We start from the raw sequence: 18,261 nt of genomic DNA, 5'->3' as shown, positions 1-18,261 counted from the left end.
GGCATAGGTAGGTAGGATAGGTCTGTGTCTAGAGGCTCAGCTCTTCCCCTCCCCTCACCCCAGTCACAAGTTTTAGCTATAATGACTTAAAATATAGAATAATAGAATTATTTCCAGTTGGAGAAATAAGACACAGCAAGAAGGGTGGACTTTGCTGCTTCCCAGGTTACCCAGTGAATGATATGATTGCAAAAATAACTGAAACCAGGGATAAAAATGCTGCATAGTGAAGAAGCATGGATGATTACTAGATTTTTGGCTTAGAAATGGTATTGATGTGAGAGGGGAGGAAATCAATACAGCAATTCCTTATTTTTTGGTGCATTAGATTTTTACAAAATAAAATGGTCAATTTTAATTCTACGTTTTAGCTCAAGTTTAATACCACTTATTGTCAAAACACACTATTTTATATTCTAGTAATACACATTTTGGTAATATATGTGCTTGCATATTTTGGTGATGAGCAATATAGAAATGCCAATATAACACACACATTAATAGTCATTTTAAATGCTGCTCAAGGAAGCTTTTACCCTTCCCTCCTCAACAAGCTAAAAGTTCATTGATCAAAATCACACAATTAATTCATTATGCTGTTGCTTGTTCAAATGAAAGCTAAGCTTGAATTGCAACTTTTTTCAATGTGTTTTGAAAGTTAAAATATTCAAAAAAGTTCCCCTGAGTATTAAAAGCAAAAACATCTGCTAAAAACCATGAGTGGCTTGATGACTAAGTTCAGCAAAAGGGGAGCCAGAAACTGATCAGCTGGGCCTTATGTTGATCCCCTTTGGTAGATAGAAATTATGGTACAGTTTTCACGGTTGATCATAGTATGTGGTTTTTGGTATTAAATGCCCAGCATAAAAATGGCATAAAGAAAATCCTTTAAACATATCCTTCATATCTATTAGACAATGGGATTAACTTAAATGCAAGAAAAATTTTTTCAGTGTTAAAACTGTATTACATAGTGTATAATTCTGAATGCTGAGCAAAGACTCTGTTTAAAACTAAATTGTAATTTAGTCTGAGCAGATACTTAATAATTTATCGGGATTGTGGTGCCTATCACTTTTTGGGGGTGCTGTAAAATAATAAAAATCATGAATTTAGTAGGGTTAAAGAAGTCTGTAGATTAAAAGCATGGATATCTGCAGGGTAAGATACTGATAGCTCTTTATTAAATCTTTCTAGTGGAATTGTAATGCTTTTTTCTGATGAGCAGTTTGCAATTAGACCCATCTGCTTGTTCCTAATACCCTGCCCTAAAGGATGAATGGAACCAATCTACTAAAGTCCTTGTGGGGTTGCTTAAAGAGAGGAGAGGGATTATCCATAGTATCCAGCATAATATTCCTTCTCTCACATTCCACCACTACAGTTGGTTAGCATCAAAGCAGATATTCACAACAGGCTGTAGAAAAATTGCTTGCATGTAATGGCTGTTACATGCGCAATCCCAGCATTAAAAGTACATAATCCAATGTTTTGCAATGCACAGGAGAAATATGATTCTGTGAAGAGCATTGTAGACATTAATATTTGTGCATTTATGGGCCTAGTGTTGGCAAAGTATGTTGAAATATACAGTGATGATGGCATGCAGATAAGGCGTATCAGAATTTACAAAAGATATATGGCAAATTCACCAGAATACATATCCTCAATTTTCCTTTCTCACATCATATTTTGAAAAGCCAGGTGGATAAAACTGACCAACTTTGATAGTTAGACTTCATGACAAGTTTTCAAAACATCTTAGATTCAGGAAATTCTAGGTTGTTTTAAGCACCTAGGTTAATAATGCTCTGGAGAATTTCATAACATGATGATTTAAACATAAAGAAAATCTGACCCAAAATGATCATAAGAAGCACTCAGAGAAAAACCAAACAGAAATCTCGAAAGAAGAATCTTTGGTAGGGGGAAGAATCTCTATTGACTTCAGTGAGAGCTTTGCCTGAGGGGGATTCTGGGGTTCGGTCCTCTTGTATATCTAATTTAACATTATACTCTTTATTTCCACAGCATGTACATCAAAATGGAGATGTACTAGTATTCAAATATGCACTTATTTTACATATATACACCAGTGGGTCTACCATGCCACCACAATGCAAAAATACTGCTAGAAGGCAGTGTTTTTCAGAATGAGACAGTAATGCCAACAAATTACTCCTCCCACCCTTTTAATTATGCAAGGCCATTCCCAAAAGCACCAGCTTCCAGAGGTAGTGAATGCTAGATATTACATGAAGAATGCAAAATGATTATGTCACCAAAGTACTTAGATAGCAGGGCATTTAAAAAAAAAAAAAGGCAACCTGTAAAAATTGTAGCAGTATACATCCCTGTTCTTCTTCCCCATCTCTCCATAATATAATACATGGGTCTACATAATTTTGTGTCACCCCCAAATAGTAAAAGGATTCAAAGAAACTTTTAAAAGTTGCTGTACTGAGCATACAACTAGCTACATAATTGCTGTACAATGCTCTTTGGCAAACAAGTTCCGACATCTCTTTATAAGATTCACCTGTCCGTTTTGTCATAGTAGTTTGAACATCTGTATCTCTGATGACAGACTAAAAAGTACATTTTCCTCAGTCTTGACCAGAAGAGGCCACCTTTTGACAGGAGAATATAAATAGTACATCTCCAGGTTATGTGTTTAGCTTTTATGCAGGGATTTCCAATGAGGTTGCCACTTCCAATAATGTTTTTCTATGAAGTGGACTCTTCTCCATTGGTAACTAGACTAAAGTCATCAATTCCTTTCATAAAAGCCAAACAGCCAACAGTTGGTAAGAAATTTTAAATTTCTGAAAACTGAATAATGTCCCACTAAAGAACTTCATTGGTGAAGTAATAATCGTGAAATAATTCCATTTTTGTACCAAGAATATGGTTCCTTAGGGAAGGATTTTCAAAATCTTATCTTGTACTTTTCCCCCCCCAATCATGGGCTTGATCCTATGACACAGAACATTACCTTAGCTCCCTTGACTTGAGTAGGAGTTGCAGGCACTCAGGATCAAGCCTCACATTGGAAGTCACCGACAACAAATTAAAGGGATATATAGGATATGATTTAATTAGATACAGTGCTCAGCCACAGAACCCTCTTCTCTTCACAAAGCTTGACCAATCAAATTACCTTTTCTGTTGGTTACAGTGTTTGGACTGTGTAGCAATTACTTCTTCTAATTGATGCAGAATAAAAAGGCAAAAAATTTAAAACTGCTAAAACAAAGATTTAGTTATTCTGGCCCAATCCTGCAATTCCTTAATGTCAAAAAGAATTCAAGGAGTCCAGAACCTCTCAGGACTGGGCCCTGAATAATTAAAGTTGACTAAATATAAAGAGAACCCTGAGTAAAAATCATATATAAAAAAAGTTTGTGTATTTCTTTAACATTTTAGACTGTTAAAATAAAAAGCTAAAGATTGGATTTACTTTTCATCATTTATGTTGTCTACTAGAAGTGAATAAGGGACAGAATTTAGTTTTAGATAGTTTCATGAACATTTACAGTTCTAAAAATTGCTTGTTTTCTCTTTCAACTTCCACTACTAGATTTTGGGCATAACTGAATTTCAAATATATGTACACTTATGTAACTAGATTAAAATTTTTTCTTGAATTTAAGGCTTATACATTTTTATAATCAAAATGTACCTCCACTCCAGATTTAATTTATTTTTATCTTACATTAAGTTCTATTGTTCAGTTTATGCCTTTCACTCAATTTGAAAAACTGATCTGTTTCTAATTAGTTTTGTTTTCTGGTTCTCATGCATTAGTGCTGTATTGATGTGCTTAGGTTGCACAGATTGCAGGAGAATCTTTATAATAAAAATATATTTTCACTGGATTAATAAAAATAATGAAAATCTTGTTACTACAAACAGGGTTTCTAAAGATGGGGGGGAGGGGGGTTAAAATTTGGTTTTAAAACTACCTGACATAGATATTTGACTTCTAATCACAAGAATCCCCTTTCTTACAGACATTCTTACAAGACCAGTGATTAGAACAGTAAGTCATGCCATGATCAATTAATTCATAGTACTGCCTATTGTTTTCATTTAAATAATTTGCACCTGAAGATACTGGGGGGAACGGGGGGCTGTGACAGCAGTGTGGTCTGGCACTCAGGGATTAAGTGTGAATATACTGTGCTCTGAAAATAAGTAACTATTTTCGTTAAAAAAGCCTTTGACGAAAGATTTCCCTTTGGGAAAAATTGCAGTACACTTCTTACCTGAAAGTTGCCAAAACAGCTTCCTCCAGGTAGGGTGACATAACTGACAAATGGAGGACCAGGAGAGTTCAGTGACTCATACACCACTGTGCCTTCACTTGGAAATACAGCTTTCTGCTTCTGTTTGTTCTCCCAGAATTCCTGCAGCATTGCTACGATGTTCACTATCAAAGACATAGGAGTGATAAATATTGGGTAAAGCAGATACATTTTATCTTCACTTGTAACTTCATCTGCCAGATTTAAACAAGAAATATACCGGTTAGATACATTTGTGAGTTCAAGATTCAGTCAAAGCCATTGCATGCATTTTATATATATATATAATATATATATATATATAGCTTTATGATTTCTTCATATCTCAATGCTGGCTGGGTCAATACTAGGATGGGAGGCCTCCAAGGAACATAGGATACTGCAGGAAGTGAGGTGGATCATTTGGTAAGTGGCTCTCTTCCCTGTCTCAGTGCTGAATCAATGCTCCAGCATGATATTAGGAGGTACTGTACTGTTGAGGTAGCTGGAATGAATGGAAAACTATATACAAATTCCCTTTTACTTGTCACAAGAAGGATCACAGTTATGTTCCACTGAAGTGGCTGGATTTTAATGGTGTGTTTGCACAATGCTTTGTGTTTTGGTCAGAATGTAAGATGCTTATATTATGGCAGAGAGAGCTGCCAGTTAGCATGAACATTAAAATACTAATGTACACACTAAAAATTGCTACAGTGCTCCTTCACTACAAAGCTTTAAGTTTCAGGGATGGGATTTTCAAAGCTTCCTAAGAGAACTACGCACTCAGCTCCCATTTAAATTGAATAAAAACTGGGTACCTAACTCCTCTTGGCCCCTTTGAAAAGCCCAGCCACAAGGTTACAGCTGATATTACCTGGCAACTACCTACAGTGATAGCACTTTTTACACTGTGTCAAAAATATTATCAATTCCTATTTTAGACCATGCCCCTCTCAAACAACATGCCAGTCTAGCACTTTCAAGAATGTGATTGGATGGATTAGGGGTGGGGAACCTTTTTTCTGCCAAGGGCCTGATGGTGGTACGCGGAAGACGGCTGAGTGTCCGCCGTCGAATTCCCCCCAGCCGCCGCCGTGAAACTGTGCGCCCCCCCCCCCCCCCCCCCCCGGGCCGCCAGGGCTGGACCAAATGATTTCGGACGTTCCCCACCCCTGGATCATTAGAGGATCATTGTAAAAATGCAAGATGTTATCTATTTCTTATGATTGTTTGCCTGGATGGCCATAACAGGGAAAGCAATGAGAATATAGAAAATAAAAAAAGAAGGTTCTTACATTGGACCTTCAGAATGGTATGGGCAACACCCCCCACCCCTTTTTAAATAAACTAAAATAAGAAACAGATGGTTATCACAATGTGTGATGGTGGTTTGACACAAACTGCATAAGACTGAAACCCAAACCACAGAAAGAGACTTCTACTTTTCTAAGTTATAGCTGTATTTCCCCCCTTGAGACTGCTGGAGATTATAAACTGCTTTCTTAGTGATCTATGTTACCTGCTGTTGATCTCTGATATTCAGCGCAGCAATCCAGAAGAATGCAGTGACTAGATGAAATTGGTGACCTATCATTTTTATGTTTAACAAGGGCAATTATCCTCTTCTTTTCAATTTATTTCAACTTTGAGTGATGATGAGTTTGAACAAAAATCAAATCTTTAGATCAGCTAACTGCCAGCAGAACAGGCCACAGAAACTAATGCAGCCTAGATCAAGACAAATGTCTAGGGTCTGCAGTGTTGAAAACTTCTCACTGACCCTGAGTGAAATATATCTTTTACGTAGCTGGTTGCTTCACTCTGTCTCTTACATTAATGTTTGGTAACAATTCAGTTTAAAAGCCATTAAGTGAAAGTTGATATTTAGGAATAAACTTCATGCATGTTAAATGTCAAATTTCTAAGCTTTGAGTTTGACGGTTCAATAGAAGGAAAGTGCCACATTTATTGGTGAAATTGTATTGATGATATTAAATCTTTATTGAAAAGGTCATGTTTAGGTTAAAAAGAAATGAGCTTGAAATAGAGCACCAGAATAAAAACAAATGACAAGAAGAACAAAGGCTTACGACATTCCTATAAGGCAATTTTGATCCTAGCTGTTCTTGGGGTAATTGACATTTAACTGTTAAAAGTTTTTTTTTAAAAGAAAAATCAGATGTCTACACCACAAGTCTCATACCACCGACATGGATACCACCCACAGGACTTTTTCAGGCCCTGATATACTTGCGACATCAAATGTTAATTTAAGAAAACATCAACGGATCTCACTCGTTTGCAGACCAAATATTCTTGTCTTTCGGATCACAGCCTCAGTTGCCTCCTCATCAAAAGCAATGCGGTGTTTAGCAACTTTTAAACTGGCATTTTCAAAGAAGTATAAGAGAGTTTGCTGCTTAGCTCCCCCTGAATTTGGACTGGATTTTGGCACTGAGGCACCTTTGAAAATCACACATGAAAGAAAAATGATGATTATCCAGGTGACAAACACTAGCTCTTCAGAACTGTTCAATTCCCACAGTAATAGCTAGCCTTTTAAATCAGTTTTCCCCTTTCCTTTTTGTGCGTCATATCTTTTGTCAGTTTTACAGCAAGCTTTAGACAGTTCAAAATAGATCATTTTTGTCGTCGTCTTCTGCTACTAGTTCAGCATTTGGACAGCCTATGAATGCTCCTTGGTTGGTTGAAAGTTTCCACTGGAGTTTGTGATACCTTCAGCTGTTTTAAAAATTCATCTACACTAAGTTCCCTAAGCACATGAGAGTCTTCTTGGTCACAGTAAAGGTTCAGGAAAAAAAAGGCAGAGTATCTTCATTTGCTGAAGTCCTGAAACTTAACTTTAGCTATCACTCTTTTTTTTGAACCAAAGAAATACTTTGATGGGGACATCTAACCCATGAGAAGTTAGGTAAAGCTAATAGGACAAATTTCTAGAAAAAGATAGCAGATAACTATTTATTAGTAGTAGTAGCAGTAGTAGTCTGGCAGCACCCATAATCTGTTAAACACTATTCACACACATACAAAGACTAAATTTACAATCCCAAAGACTTTACAATCCAAGAAATTTAGGACTTGTGTACACACAAAATAGTAGCAAGTTTAACTAAAGGTGTGATTTTATTCCTGATATAGTTAAAGCAATGCGACTCTGTGTGAGGATACTCGCTTATATTTGTTTAAAACTGGCCTGTAGCAATTTACCTTGCATGATTCAATTTACGGGCACAAAATAAACTGATATAGGGCAGTTTTAAAATCCGTATTAGAGTTTACACATACAACTTGCACAGGTTTAACTAAACCAATTTAAATTAAACGAGTGCAAATTTTGTGTGTAAACAAACACAAAATATTATACTTGTATGTATTTTAAAAAATGTATCACAAGTTATTCCAAACATATATATTCCAAAAAGGGGGCATTTAATTAAAAAAAAAAAAAAAAAAAAACCCATAACACAAAAAACCAGGATGTAACTGGCAACCATAGAGGTACATATTTTCCATTATCCACTTTGAAATATTTCCCTTTTAGTAATCCCATGGGCATCGCAGAGGTATTCATTCTACTATTATCAGGTACGTAGGCAGCTGTTTATCCCTCCTGAAACAGGTACTATAGCAACATGCATAGTTTATTCAGATTCTCTACATTCATTTTCATACAAGAAATTGCATTATTTATTTTTTTGAACATTCTGGGTGAAGTCTGGTCAAATCCACTGATATTTACCATATTTTCTTCACACATAAGTTTTTGCATGCTCCATAGGAGTGCTGAGCATCAGCAATGCAAATTTTAAACAATCTAGTGATGGTGCATAAATGAAAAGTGAGATATTCTCTTTTGGAAGTGTTGAACACACTGTACTTCACATTGCAATCTACATCTCATTTTGAATTAGTCATTCACTTTCAAATGTTTCTGTATTTTGAAAAACAAATATTATATGGCCAAAGATATTTAAACAATGTCTACAGTACCTATGTGCATTAGTGACTACTTTTCTTGAGGATTTAATTACCTGTGCTCTAAAATCTATTATTCAAACATCACAGAATCAGTTAAATAAACATAAAGGATGAAATCCTGGTTCCATTGAAGTCAATGCCAAAACTTCCATCCAGTTCAATGGGCTAGAATTTCACCCATGTAGTCTACATATGCATTTTCATTTTTTTTTATTTTTTTTTAACTGTTACAAGCGTATAATACAAATATCTAAGTAATGTTAGGAATGTGACCAGTTTACAATACAAGGATTTCATGGATCCTTTATCCTTAATTTACCTCCATTCATGTGTATTAAAGGTTTCAGACCAGTGCATGGCACTAGATATGATGTAACTTCTACTTACAAGGGATAGAAAGAACCTCTCTCTACTGTGCATTTCCGTGCTTTTGTTTGTCCATTTAATAGCCAAGGCTCTGTGGACTATGGAGCAAACTGGATCTAACTTTTGTGGTAAGAGTCCCCTGGTTTCTGGGACACTGATGCTTAATTCTACAACAAACTAAAAAAGATGTGGTAATGTCAAGTTAATAAAAAATATTAAATTAAAAAATGACTAGTACAATCAATATATCTGTATTATTTTAGTAATACATCTATTTTATGCTGTCCCAAATGTTCAATGGGCCTTACGCTTTTGTGCTGATAATGTGTAATCATCAGAAAAGTTTAATTTTGATGAAGGGTGAGGCAGTGGCTTTCACAGATAACCTCCCAAAGCCAAAATCCTCAACAGCTTCCTGTGTGCCAAAAGCCCTAGGTTATCTCCATGGGAGCAGAGCAGAGATGACTTAAGAATTCCAAATTGCCTCAAATTTCAATTCTCCGTGTGAAGAACACGGGTAATATCTGTATGAATAGTATGTATGCCTAATCTTTCTTGCTACTTATTATGATGCTGGCTACATGGTCTCAAAGGGTTAACCCCAGCCAGAGTTCTCCACCCTGAAGGGCCAGAAAGCAGACAATGACTTCATATATAAACCTTATTGTCTCCTACTCAGAGACAAGAGGGGCTGATTTCTTTGAAGTCTCATGTCTTCTGGGCTCTGGCTTGCCAAGCCAAGGGAGGAGAGGAGATTCTGGTGGGAAAGCTGGGACAGAGCTGAGATCCTATTGAAAGCAGCCCCTGACAAATAGGAAGGGAGACTGAGGGTCTGTCTTCCCTGCACAGTTAACTGGGATCTTACACAGGTGTTAGCCCAAACCCTGCCTCCCCTCCCCCCGACAAATCTACACAGAAATTATTTGACCCAAGGCTGGAGGTGCTTTAAATCCAGGCTAGTTTATTTGGCTGGGAGCATAGATTAGAATCCAGGCTCCAATTTGACTCGAGCTGGAACCCACTCACTTTGCAGTGCGGATGAAAGCAAAAGTCTCTCAAGTCCCAGTCCTCCAAGGTCCTTCCCACATTTTCTTCTGAAGAATGGACACGTTTTTCTGCAATTGACAGGGAAGGAATCCTAGAGTGTCTCAGTACAAAGAATCATGGGATATGCCCCCGGAGACACGTGGGTGAGTGCAGAAAAACAGAGGACACAGTAAGGTGAGTAGGACTTTGTTGTGGGGTTGCTTGTAACCAGGTTAGGCTAGCCCTGCATACACAGACCTGGGTGCCAATCATAGCAGTTAACTGTGAAGACATATCCACAGATCCGTTGGGATGCTCTTTGTCACCCCAGCTCCCTGAAATGGGTGCCTAGAAGATGAATGGGATCTAGCTGTTTGTGCAAGGAAAGACTAAGGAGTTAGATAAGATGCAAATAGATTATTTAATGTTTTAATATCTGTTTCTCTCAATGCCTTGATTCTGAATAAACAATACTTTGCTTTATGGTCACTGTAATTATCACTTGCCATATCTCATGGACTACCTTGGGCAGGAGCCAAATCCTGTAGGACATTGAGACAGTGATGACTGGTACCCAGAATGACTTCAGGCCAGGACCCAGTGAAAGTGAGGGAGACATATAGTTTCACCCTGAGCGAGCTGAAGTGCAGCTCGCCTGGTAATTGTGACACCCTACCTAGGCACCCCTTGATAGCAACTAACCACTTCACTGATTCCATCCCAATAACTGCTACATCACAGATTGACCAGCAGTGAACCAGTTAACAATTAATTGTCTCTAGTTATTAGCGTTAATGCTCCTTTGAGATGAACAGGGCAGGTCACACTCTGAGCTATTGTTCCAGGGTGGTGGCAGATTCAGGAAGAAAACATTGCATTATCTTACAATTAAAAGGCTTTCCTCAGAACCACAAGAGTAAGACATTTAATTTATTTTTTTTAAATGGCAGTTTAGTTTCTGTTGTATATTCCTGAATCATAGTACTAACCTTAGTGTCTCTAAAGTTTTGTGTGGGCTTTGTGTTTAATAATGGATGGTTTGGGGCTGTAGGAAAATGGCTGTTGTTCCTGTTCCTTCCACTAGCATAAATGCATGGTTTCCTTATAACTCTGATCCTACGATGGTTCATTTCTGCCAGGTGTTCAGAAATGTTTTTTTACGTCTCCAAGTTGGGCAACTGCCATGTTTGGAATGAGGACGCATATTCCATGCAAGGCATTGCTACCGACTCCATTATTTGCTTGGGGGAGGGGAGAACCCACTTTTTTTAAATACATGGAAGCATATGGAACGTTCTAGAGAACAAAAGTCAAATTCAATATTGACATACGAAGGCACATAATTTAATGAAATTAATGAAAATTAATTACTTCAAAGGATTGTCCAGCAGTGAATTTGGCTCCATATTTCTAGGTGTAACATTAAAGCCTGTTTGCAGTTTCCCTACCCAAGGTGAACAAACATATGTAGAGGACTGGCAGTAAACAGGATGGTAGCTATAGAGGGGGATATTATTTGAGAAGGGAAATCCTGAAGACAAATGGGGCTATTCAGAACAGGAGTCATGCAGTCTTACCAGTAGAGTGAAATGGAGTCATAACCCTGACAACATTTTAACGTCAAAAGAGAGCAGGATACAAAGAACACACAGGATAACCATCTACTTTGTCATTTTTAAACTTAAAAGGATTTCTGGAAAGGGGTTGTTTTAACTAACTTGACAGACTATCATTAAATGAACACTCAAATGCAGAGAACAATAATAAGAGCTTTTGGAGTTGAAAAGCTAAGTACTAAAGAAGATTCTTTAGTGAAAGGTTACTAAAGTTGTCTTACATTTCTTAAATCAATCTGTGGCACATAATCAGTAAAACCATATCATTTAAACAAAGCTCATAAGTTATAAGCGCACCCTCCTGCAGCTGTATCCTATTATGGGCTGTAACTTAACACATGCATCTTGGAGAAGTTGTTAAAATTGGGTTCAGACTAACAAACCTATATTGTTAAAATATGGGGAGAAAAGTGGCAGCAATTTAGGTGGGAACCATCAGGTTTTATAGGAGGTTTGGTATTTCATGTTCAAGCTTTCTTCTTCATCAGTCTTGAGTATATTTTAAAGGAGTAAATGTATAGTCTACACGTATACACAGCTCTCTGCTGCAGACATGGGCGTAATAATGTACTAGTATATAATGGTTTGTAAATGTATAGCATTGTTGGTGTAAATCCTAGTTTGTAATTAATCGTGACGTCACTAAGCTGCATCTATACTCATGCTAAATTTCCATAGGACAGAATGTTCTTCAAACATAAGTGAAGACAAAATCCCCACTACAACAACATAAACAGGTAACAAACAAGATGTTACTGTTTATGTGCATATTGGAGCTCCAAAAGTATTAGAGACAGGTACAGATACTAGGAGCCAGATCCTTAGCCCCTTAAGCAACTGAAATGTCCTTTGGTGGGAAGGAAACCCCTGTTGGTGCAGAACCAGCATAGCCTTTGGTGTAGATGTGCAGATTGGTGGCATGCTGGAGTGAAGGAGAGGTGTTTGGAGTGCTGCTTCACTCTGGGAAGATGGATCACCAGTTGACACAAGTCAGAGCAACTTTGAGGCTGCTCTAACTTGCACTGGAGACTGACCTAGATTCTGGTTTCTCCCTGCCACTCTCCAGGATTTGGGGGGGCATAAATGTGTCATAAAGCCATCTTTGCTTCTGTTGGGTTCTTTGCTGACACCCAAGGACTGGGGGCAAAGTTTCTTGAGGCTTTTGATTGTGAGCTCTTGGAACTGAGATCATCCTTCATAACTATCAAGCACACAGAGGGCACTACTGTCAATAAAAACAATCCTGAGTCTAAATAGTGGTGTCTGCTATAAAGCTTTTATTGCCACTTCTTTTGAAAGACTGGTATATAGGAACTGGCTCATGGCGCCATAGCTCACGAGTGATTTGATGATCACAAATTATTGGCAATAAAAAATTGATAGCATAGATCACACTCACCATAGTGTGTGCTCATCAGTGTAATAAATATAGATCCATGGGGTTGCATGATATATTCAGTTATCCCATAGATCTATATTTATTACACTGCCTGCTCTCTTTCCATTCATCTAGTTTTGCTGGGATTATTACTTACATTCCAAACCTTCTAGCAGCTTCAAACAGACCCCATTTATATAAATAAAACTGCCAGAGAAATATTGAAATCATAGAGTCTGACTGATAATATTGGGGTGGGAGTCATTCTACTGACTTCAATGGGGTTTGGATCAGGTCTATAGTTATTTGTTTCCCCTCCTTGAAAAACCAAATTACACACTTTTCAAAGGAAATGAACACCGTAGGATATAGGGCCACTGCCAAGAACCTGGTTTTGAGAACCAGACCAACCTTTATGTTTACTAGAAAAGGTTCATTTTACATACTGGTAAAAAAGTAAATGTTTCCTTACAGACCATTTTTTAATACTGCATTCAAGGATGATAATTTTCAGACACTTTGTAGTGCTTTACAGCAAAATTATAATGAGGGAAAAGTCAATAGTCCATTACTTAAATTTAGACTTGACAGAATTCAATTTTTTAAATTTCTACTGATTGTATCAATACTTATTTAAGTATTTAAATCCATTTAAATTTCACAGTTGTGTGGGGGTCAGACCAAGGGTCAGACAATAATTGAAAGTAGATCAGCTTTCACTTTTTGAATCTCTACAACTATTAAAACATATTTTCAACATTACGTATCAAAATATACAAAATATAATTCCTAAAATCAAACTCTAAGAAGTTATTAGGCAGCATTTTTCTTACTTTGCCTCTCTGTAAATGTAGATTATTGAGGGAAATATTTTTAAATTGATTTGCATGTGGATGGTGAAATTGGCATTTACCAACAAAAAGCTAACCCTTTCAACCTACTTAAGTTGTAAACTCTATGGGGCAGGGACCATCTTGTTGTTGTTGTTGTTGTTGTACAGCACCTAGCACAATGAATGGGGTTCTGATCTATAATGGGGATTTCTAGGTGCTACCACAATACACTTACCACCAGAAAGCTATTCTACAGTACATGTTGGCACTATTGCACCTATTCACTTTTACATTCACCCTTCAAATAGGGGCCAGAGGTGGATTCATCATTGCTGGCAGCAGGAAAAGTTCTGCTCAGCCCCATGCTGGATCATGCTCAATGTGGATGGAATCTCATGGGAATTTAGCTGCTAAAATCTAAAGTCTTTATAGAGCATGTGAAAACAGATTTTTTTTTTTTTTAAAGGCTTGTAACTTGGCCAATTTTGGGCAGATTTGTATAGCTACAGCCAAAAGCACAGCCCAGACACAAAGGGCCACTCCCTTGGCAAAATCTCAGGTCTCTACTGCAAAGTTTGGGGCTGCTGGAGTTTTCAAAGAAAAGGTAACCAGAATGTTTTAACCTGGGCAGAATGCATATTCTTGCCGAACCATTTTGGCTGTCATTTTCCAACGAAATTCATCCTGAGGCAAATACCTGGCACAGAAAAATTTCAGTCGGAATGGTTAAAGTTTGGCAAAGTTATAAGCTATTGAAAACAGAGTCTTAAAGTGGGAAGTGTCAGCATCTTAACAACAGGGGTGCTACCAACCCCGCCTATAATATTTCAGTTATATTCAGCAATGTTACTTCTGCCCTATCAAGTAAAGGAAAACCATCTTTTTCTTAATACATTGTGACAATAAAAGCGCTATTATAGCTGACAGATGTGATTTCATTATTGGGATATTTCTGGTAATATTTGAAGCCTGTACACCCTGAATGTTTGTAAAGCTGTAGAAATAATAATACATACGGGCATGCTCATAATGATATCCTGTTCTATAGTACAATTTCTACCCACATCATATTTAAATCCTATGTCCTTTAAATGACAAAATATTGCTTCCTGTATGAGCACTGGTGGGTTAGGACAACACTAACTTCTTTAACGACATTAACAACAGCATCAATTTGGTTTTAGTCTCCCACTAACTTCAATGGAAGCAGATTTATGCAGTAGTTTGGATCTTTTAGAATACAGTGCTGTATACCTCCTGGCTTTAGTGGGAGCACATAGTAGGACCAGGCATAAGACGGACAGTTTCTGTATTGGAATTCTTTAAAATGAGTGTTTCCTGTTGCGGCTCAAAAAGCTCTTATGAAAGTGACATTCCAACCCATCTATAATTTGGGGCATCTGCTTTTTCTCTTTTACTTTATCCATCTCTAGATCTGTGGGTGGTCACAGTACCATTGTCTGGGCAGCTGGTACATACATTTTCAATCAAAATCTTGTCAGTTGATCTTTAGGAAATGGTTACCAATGGAAACTCAAAAAGGGGAATGCCTTCCTCCCCCTAATGAGATCAAATTCTTTGCTCCTGTGATGTCTGCTCTCACTGGCTCTTAGAGCAAGATCTCAGGATTGCAGCATTACAGTTCTCCTGCTGAGTTGCCTGAGAAACCATATTATTTGTACATGGAGCTGTCTAGGTCTCTTACTTTAGGGCCAGACTCTGATACTTTACTCACTGAGTAGCACCTTTCTCCAGGAGTGTTCCCATTAATGTCAGTGAGACTACTTATACAGTCAAGTATTTTTCAATGCAAGTAAGGGTACTGGAATCTGGCTATTAGAAAACAGTTAATAGATAGTATACAGACATTTCCTCTAGTTCCTTTACCAGCTGTGCACTATTAATGTAGCTGTCGACAAATAAATGAAGCTGCCATTCAATAAATGCCTTCCACACTGTGCTGGAGGGTGTAAAATAGACTACAATTAGATTTGTATGTGTAGAAAGTGTTCCCAAACAGAGTCAAATGCTATGTTAGCTTTATCTTTTTATATCACATAACTGAGCAACTTAGATTAAAATTACACCTGCAAACATCATAATATCACAATCAGAAAGCAACAGTATAAACTAAAGATTGCTTTTAGGGAGACACACTAAATGATCCCACTCATCATAAAGGAAACTGCAATACAATGGAATCTAAAGTAATGTTTTGCTGAATTTGCTCATGGATAATGTTTCTTATTAATGCCTGTATCTCCAGGCACTGACATATGAATCTAGGTAAGAAACAATAGGCAAGATTCAGATACCCTCATTCATGTCGAGTAGCACCGCACTCCATGAATAATCCCACTGAAATCATGAATAAAGGGAATCAGGATATGGCTAGAGAGCAAAATTCAATTGCATATATTTCAACTGAGTTACTAAGGGATGAATTGGACCAGTTCAATATACAGCTATTACTCATATTAGCTTCAGAAACAAAGTTGCATGAGGTAGTTTAATGCTGATGCTAAAATAAGGGCTTTTATATAGCAGTTGCCTAATATGATTTGAAAGGAAAATTGAAGTTTGACAGATTTGCTGTCACACAAAATATCACATAGAATGTGTGCATTTAGTTTATTCAAAAGTCTTAAAGGAAATAAAAAGTCAGTCTGTTTATTTGCAGGACAACATAGGGTGGTTTAAAGAGCAGCAAGTTGTACTGCTGTAACATCTGTCTCCACAGAAGTGCTCAGATTTGAGAGTTCAGCATTTAGAACGTTTTATGGGAAACATTTTAACCATACATATGAAATACTTGGTTTAATACAATAAATTAATTGTTAGCAAGAGTAAATGTGTGCTATAGAATTACATAATCATTGTCTGTGATTGTCAAGAGTGTACATTTCACCACAGGACTCAAAAAATGTTTGAATTGAATCAAATTATCCCTTAAAAGGAAATGTTTTTGAAAGAACATTCGTCTCTTAGAATATACATTTGAAATATAGTAAGTCAATTATTGCAAAAAAAGGCAAAAAATAAATGATGCAGAGTTAAACTGAAGCTATACTATGCAGATTACAAGCAGATTAATTGCTTTATATACTGTGCTCCTCCACAGTGTCTTAATGGTAACAAACTTAAATTTGACATGAATAAAACTATTGTTTGAGAAGTCAAGAAACTTTCTTTGGTACTTACAGTCTTTAAATACAAGGGCAGGGTCTCTATGAGGCAGTACATGGGCAATTAAATATTGCAGAGACTCCAAGGTTCTGTCCATCTTGGTTCTGCTTTTCCGGAGTGTACCCACAAAGTGTCCTCATGCCTGAATTATTCCAACCCTGTACTGATTTTGTGCAGTTCATTGATGCTCTGGATTACTAAAGAATCTCTTTTAACATCTGCCAATCAGACATTGCCCAGAATCAAAAGATCCTTCAGGGGGTCCTCCTCCCTGGCTCACTTATCTTTGTTATATGCTGAGCTAATTAGCTGTAAAGGCAGGCTGACAGGCTCATTCCTACTGCTTCCCTCTGTTAAACACACCCACCTACAGGCTAGCTGGAGAAGCTAATCATGTGAAAGACATTTCTCTTTCATCCAGACATTGACTGAATGTGCTGAAACAGACATAGTTTTGGTTTCCGCTGAATTAAGACAAGTTCCCCCCCCCCCGTACTTGTGGAATGTTAGGACGACACTGAGAATTCATAAGACCCTCATTAGCCAACCCAGGTAAAGTTCTGCAGAACTCTCCAGAGAAACATTAGCAATGAAATAACCCAAAGACACATTCATTTTAAGATTAAAAATCATATACATAAAATTAAACAGTTTGCTTTTGCTCCCTAATTAATTCAGGAAGATCAATGGTTCTTCCACATTATCAAGCCTTGACAACAACATTTACGGGAAAACCCTTCTACACTGCTTTTTTAGAGAAAATACTAGGAAAAAAATTTGAGAACATTAAGAATATATGGGCACATAAGATAATTAATCTCAAAATTACACTATATAAATCTGATACCGTGTCCCAGTACGGTAGATAAAATGTGAATAAATCAAACTAAATTTACATATTAATCTGGGACTAAATATGGCACCTTTGAGAACAAACCCTTAAAGTAGGGAGAAAGTATTGGTCAATAAGGATAGCCCCTTCTCCACTGTTCTTATATTACCAAATACATTAAATTTCTTGGCATTAAGAGCCACATTTCTTGGCAGTTATTGTAAAACATCTCTACATCTAATTACTTGGAAGTTTTAGGCACATATTGTAATGAAAGTTAAGCATTCACTTAAGAAATGCCTTTTTGTTTGCGGTGTGTTGATTTTCAAGAGGCTTGATTCGTTACAAAACCATAAAAGTGCTAAAGTTACCTTAAGTGCAGCCATTTAAACCATGATAAAATCAAGACACTTATTGCTCCTAAATATGTGAATTTGTTAAGACTGTCAAGAACGTTATTGACTTAACCTCTACGTTCCCCGAAGTTCACTCTAAGTAAAGTAAACTTTGTTTGAATGACCACATATGAAACAAACTGCGCATTGCAAAGTTCAGTGCTTATGTAAACTTCATTGTGACCTTTGATGACTTCAGATATTTTAGGAATTCTGCTGTTGCTGGAAAAAGAAGATTAATAAAGATACATTAAGCTACAAAGGTTCAGTTCTGCCCTCATTAACTCCAGTTTCTGAAGAGAGATGTTTTAATCCAAGTACACTGGCAGAATAAGTGAAAC

General features: G+C 37.1%; 1 protein-coding gene across 1 annotated transcript in view; it reads right to left on the bottom strand.

Moving 5' to 3' along the window:
- Window positions 1-16,790, bottom strand: part of LIX1 (limb and CNS expressed 1) — a 41,832-nt gene extending 25,042 nt beyond the window's left edge. Inside the window, exons 1-2 of the mRNA XM_067568977.1 lie at window positions 16,709-16,790; window positions 4,269-4,432 (exon numbers count right to left, since the gene is read on the bottom strand). Coding sequence (XP_067425078.1) covers window positions 4,269-4,432; window positions 16,709-16,790 — 246 coding nt within the window. The remainder of the gene's footprint in view (window positions 1-4,268; window positions 4,433-16,708) is intronic.
- Between the last annotated feature and the right edge of the window lie 1,471 nt (window positions 16,791-18,261).

This window comes from Emydura macquarii, unplaced genomic scaffold, assembly GCF_026122565.2.
Source record: "Emydura macquarii macquarii isolate MOO-44397 ecotype Brisbane River unplaced genomic scaffold, CSIRO-AGI_Emac_v2 contig_2897, whole genome shotgun sequence".
Lineage (NCBI taxonomy): Eukaryota > Metazoa > Chordata > Testudines > Chelidae > Emydura > Emydura macquarii.
Note: the sequence above shows the minus strand (reverse complement) of the source record. Positions and strands in the feature narration are given on the sequence as shown.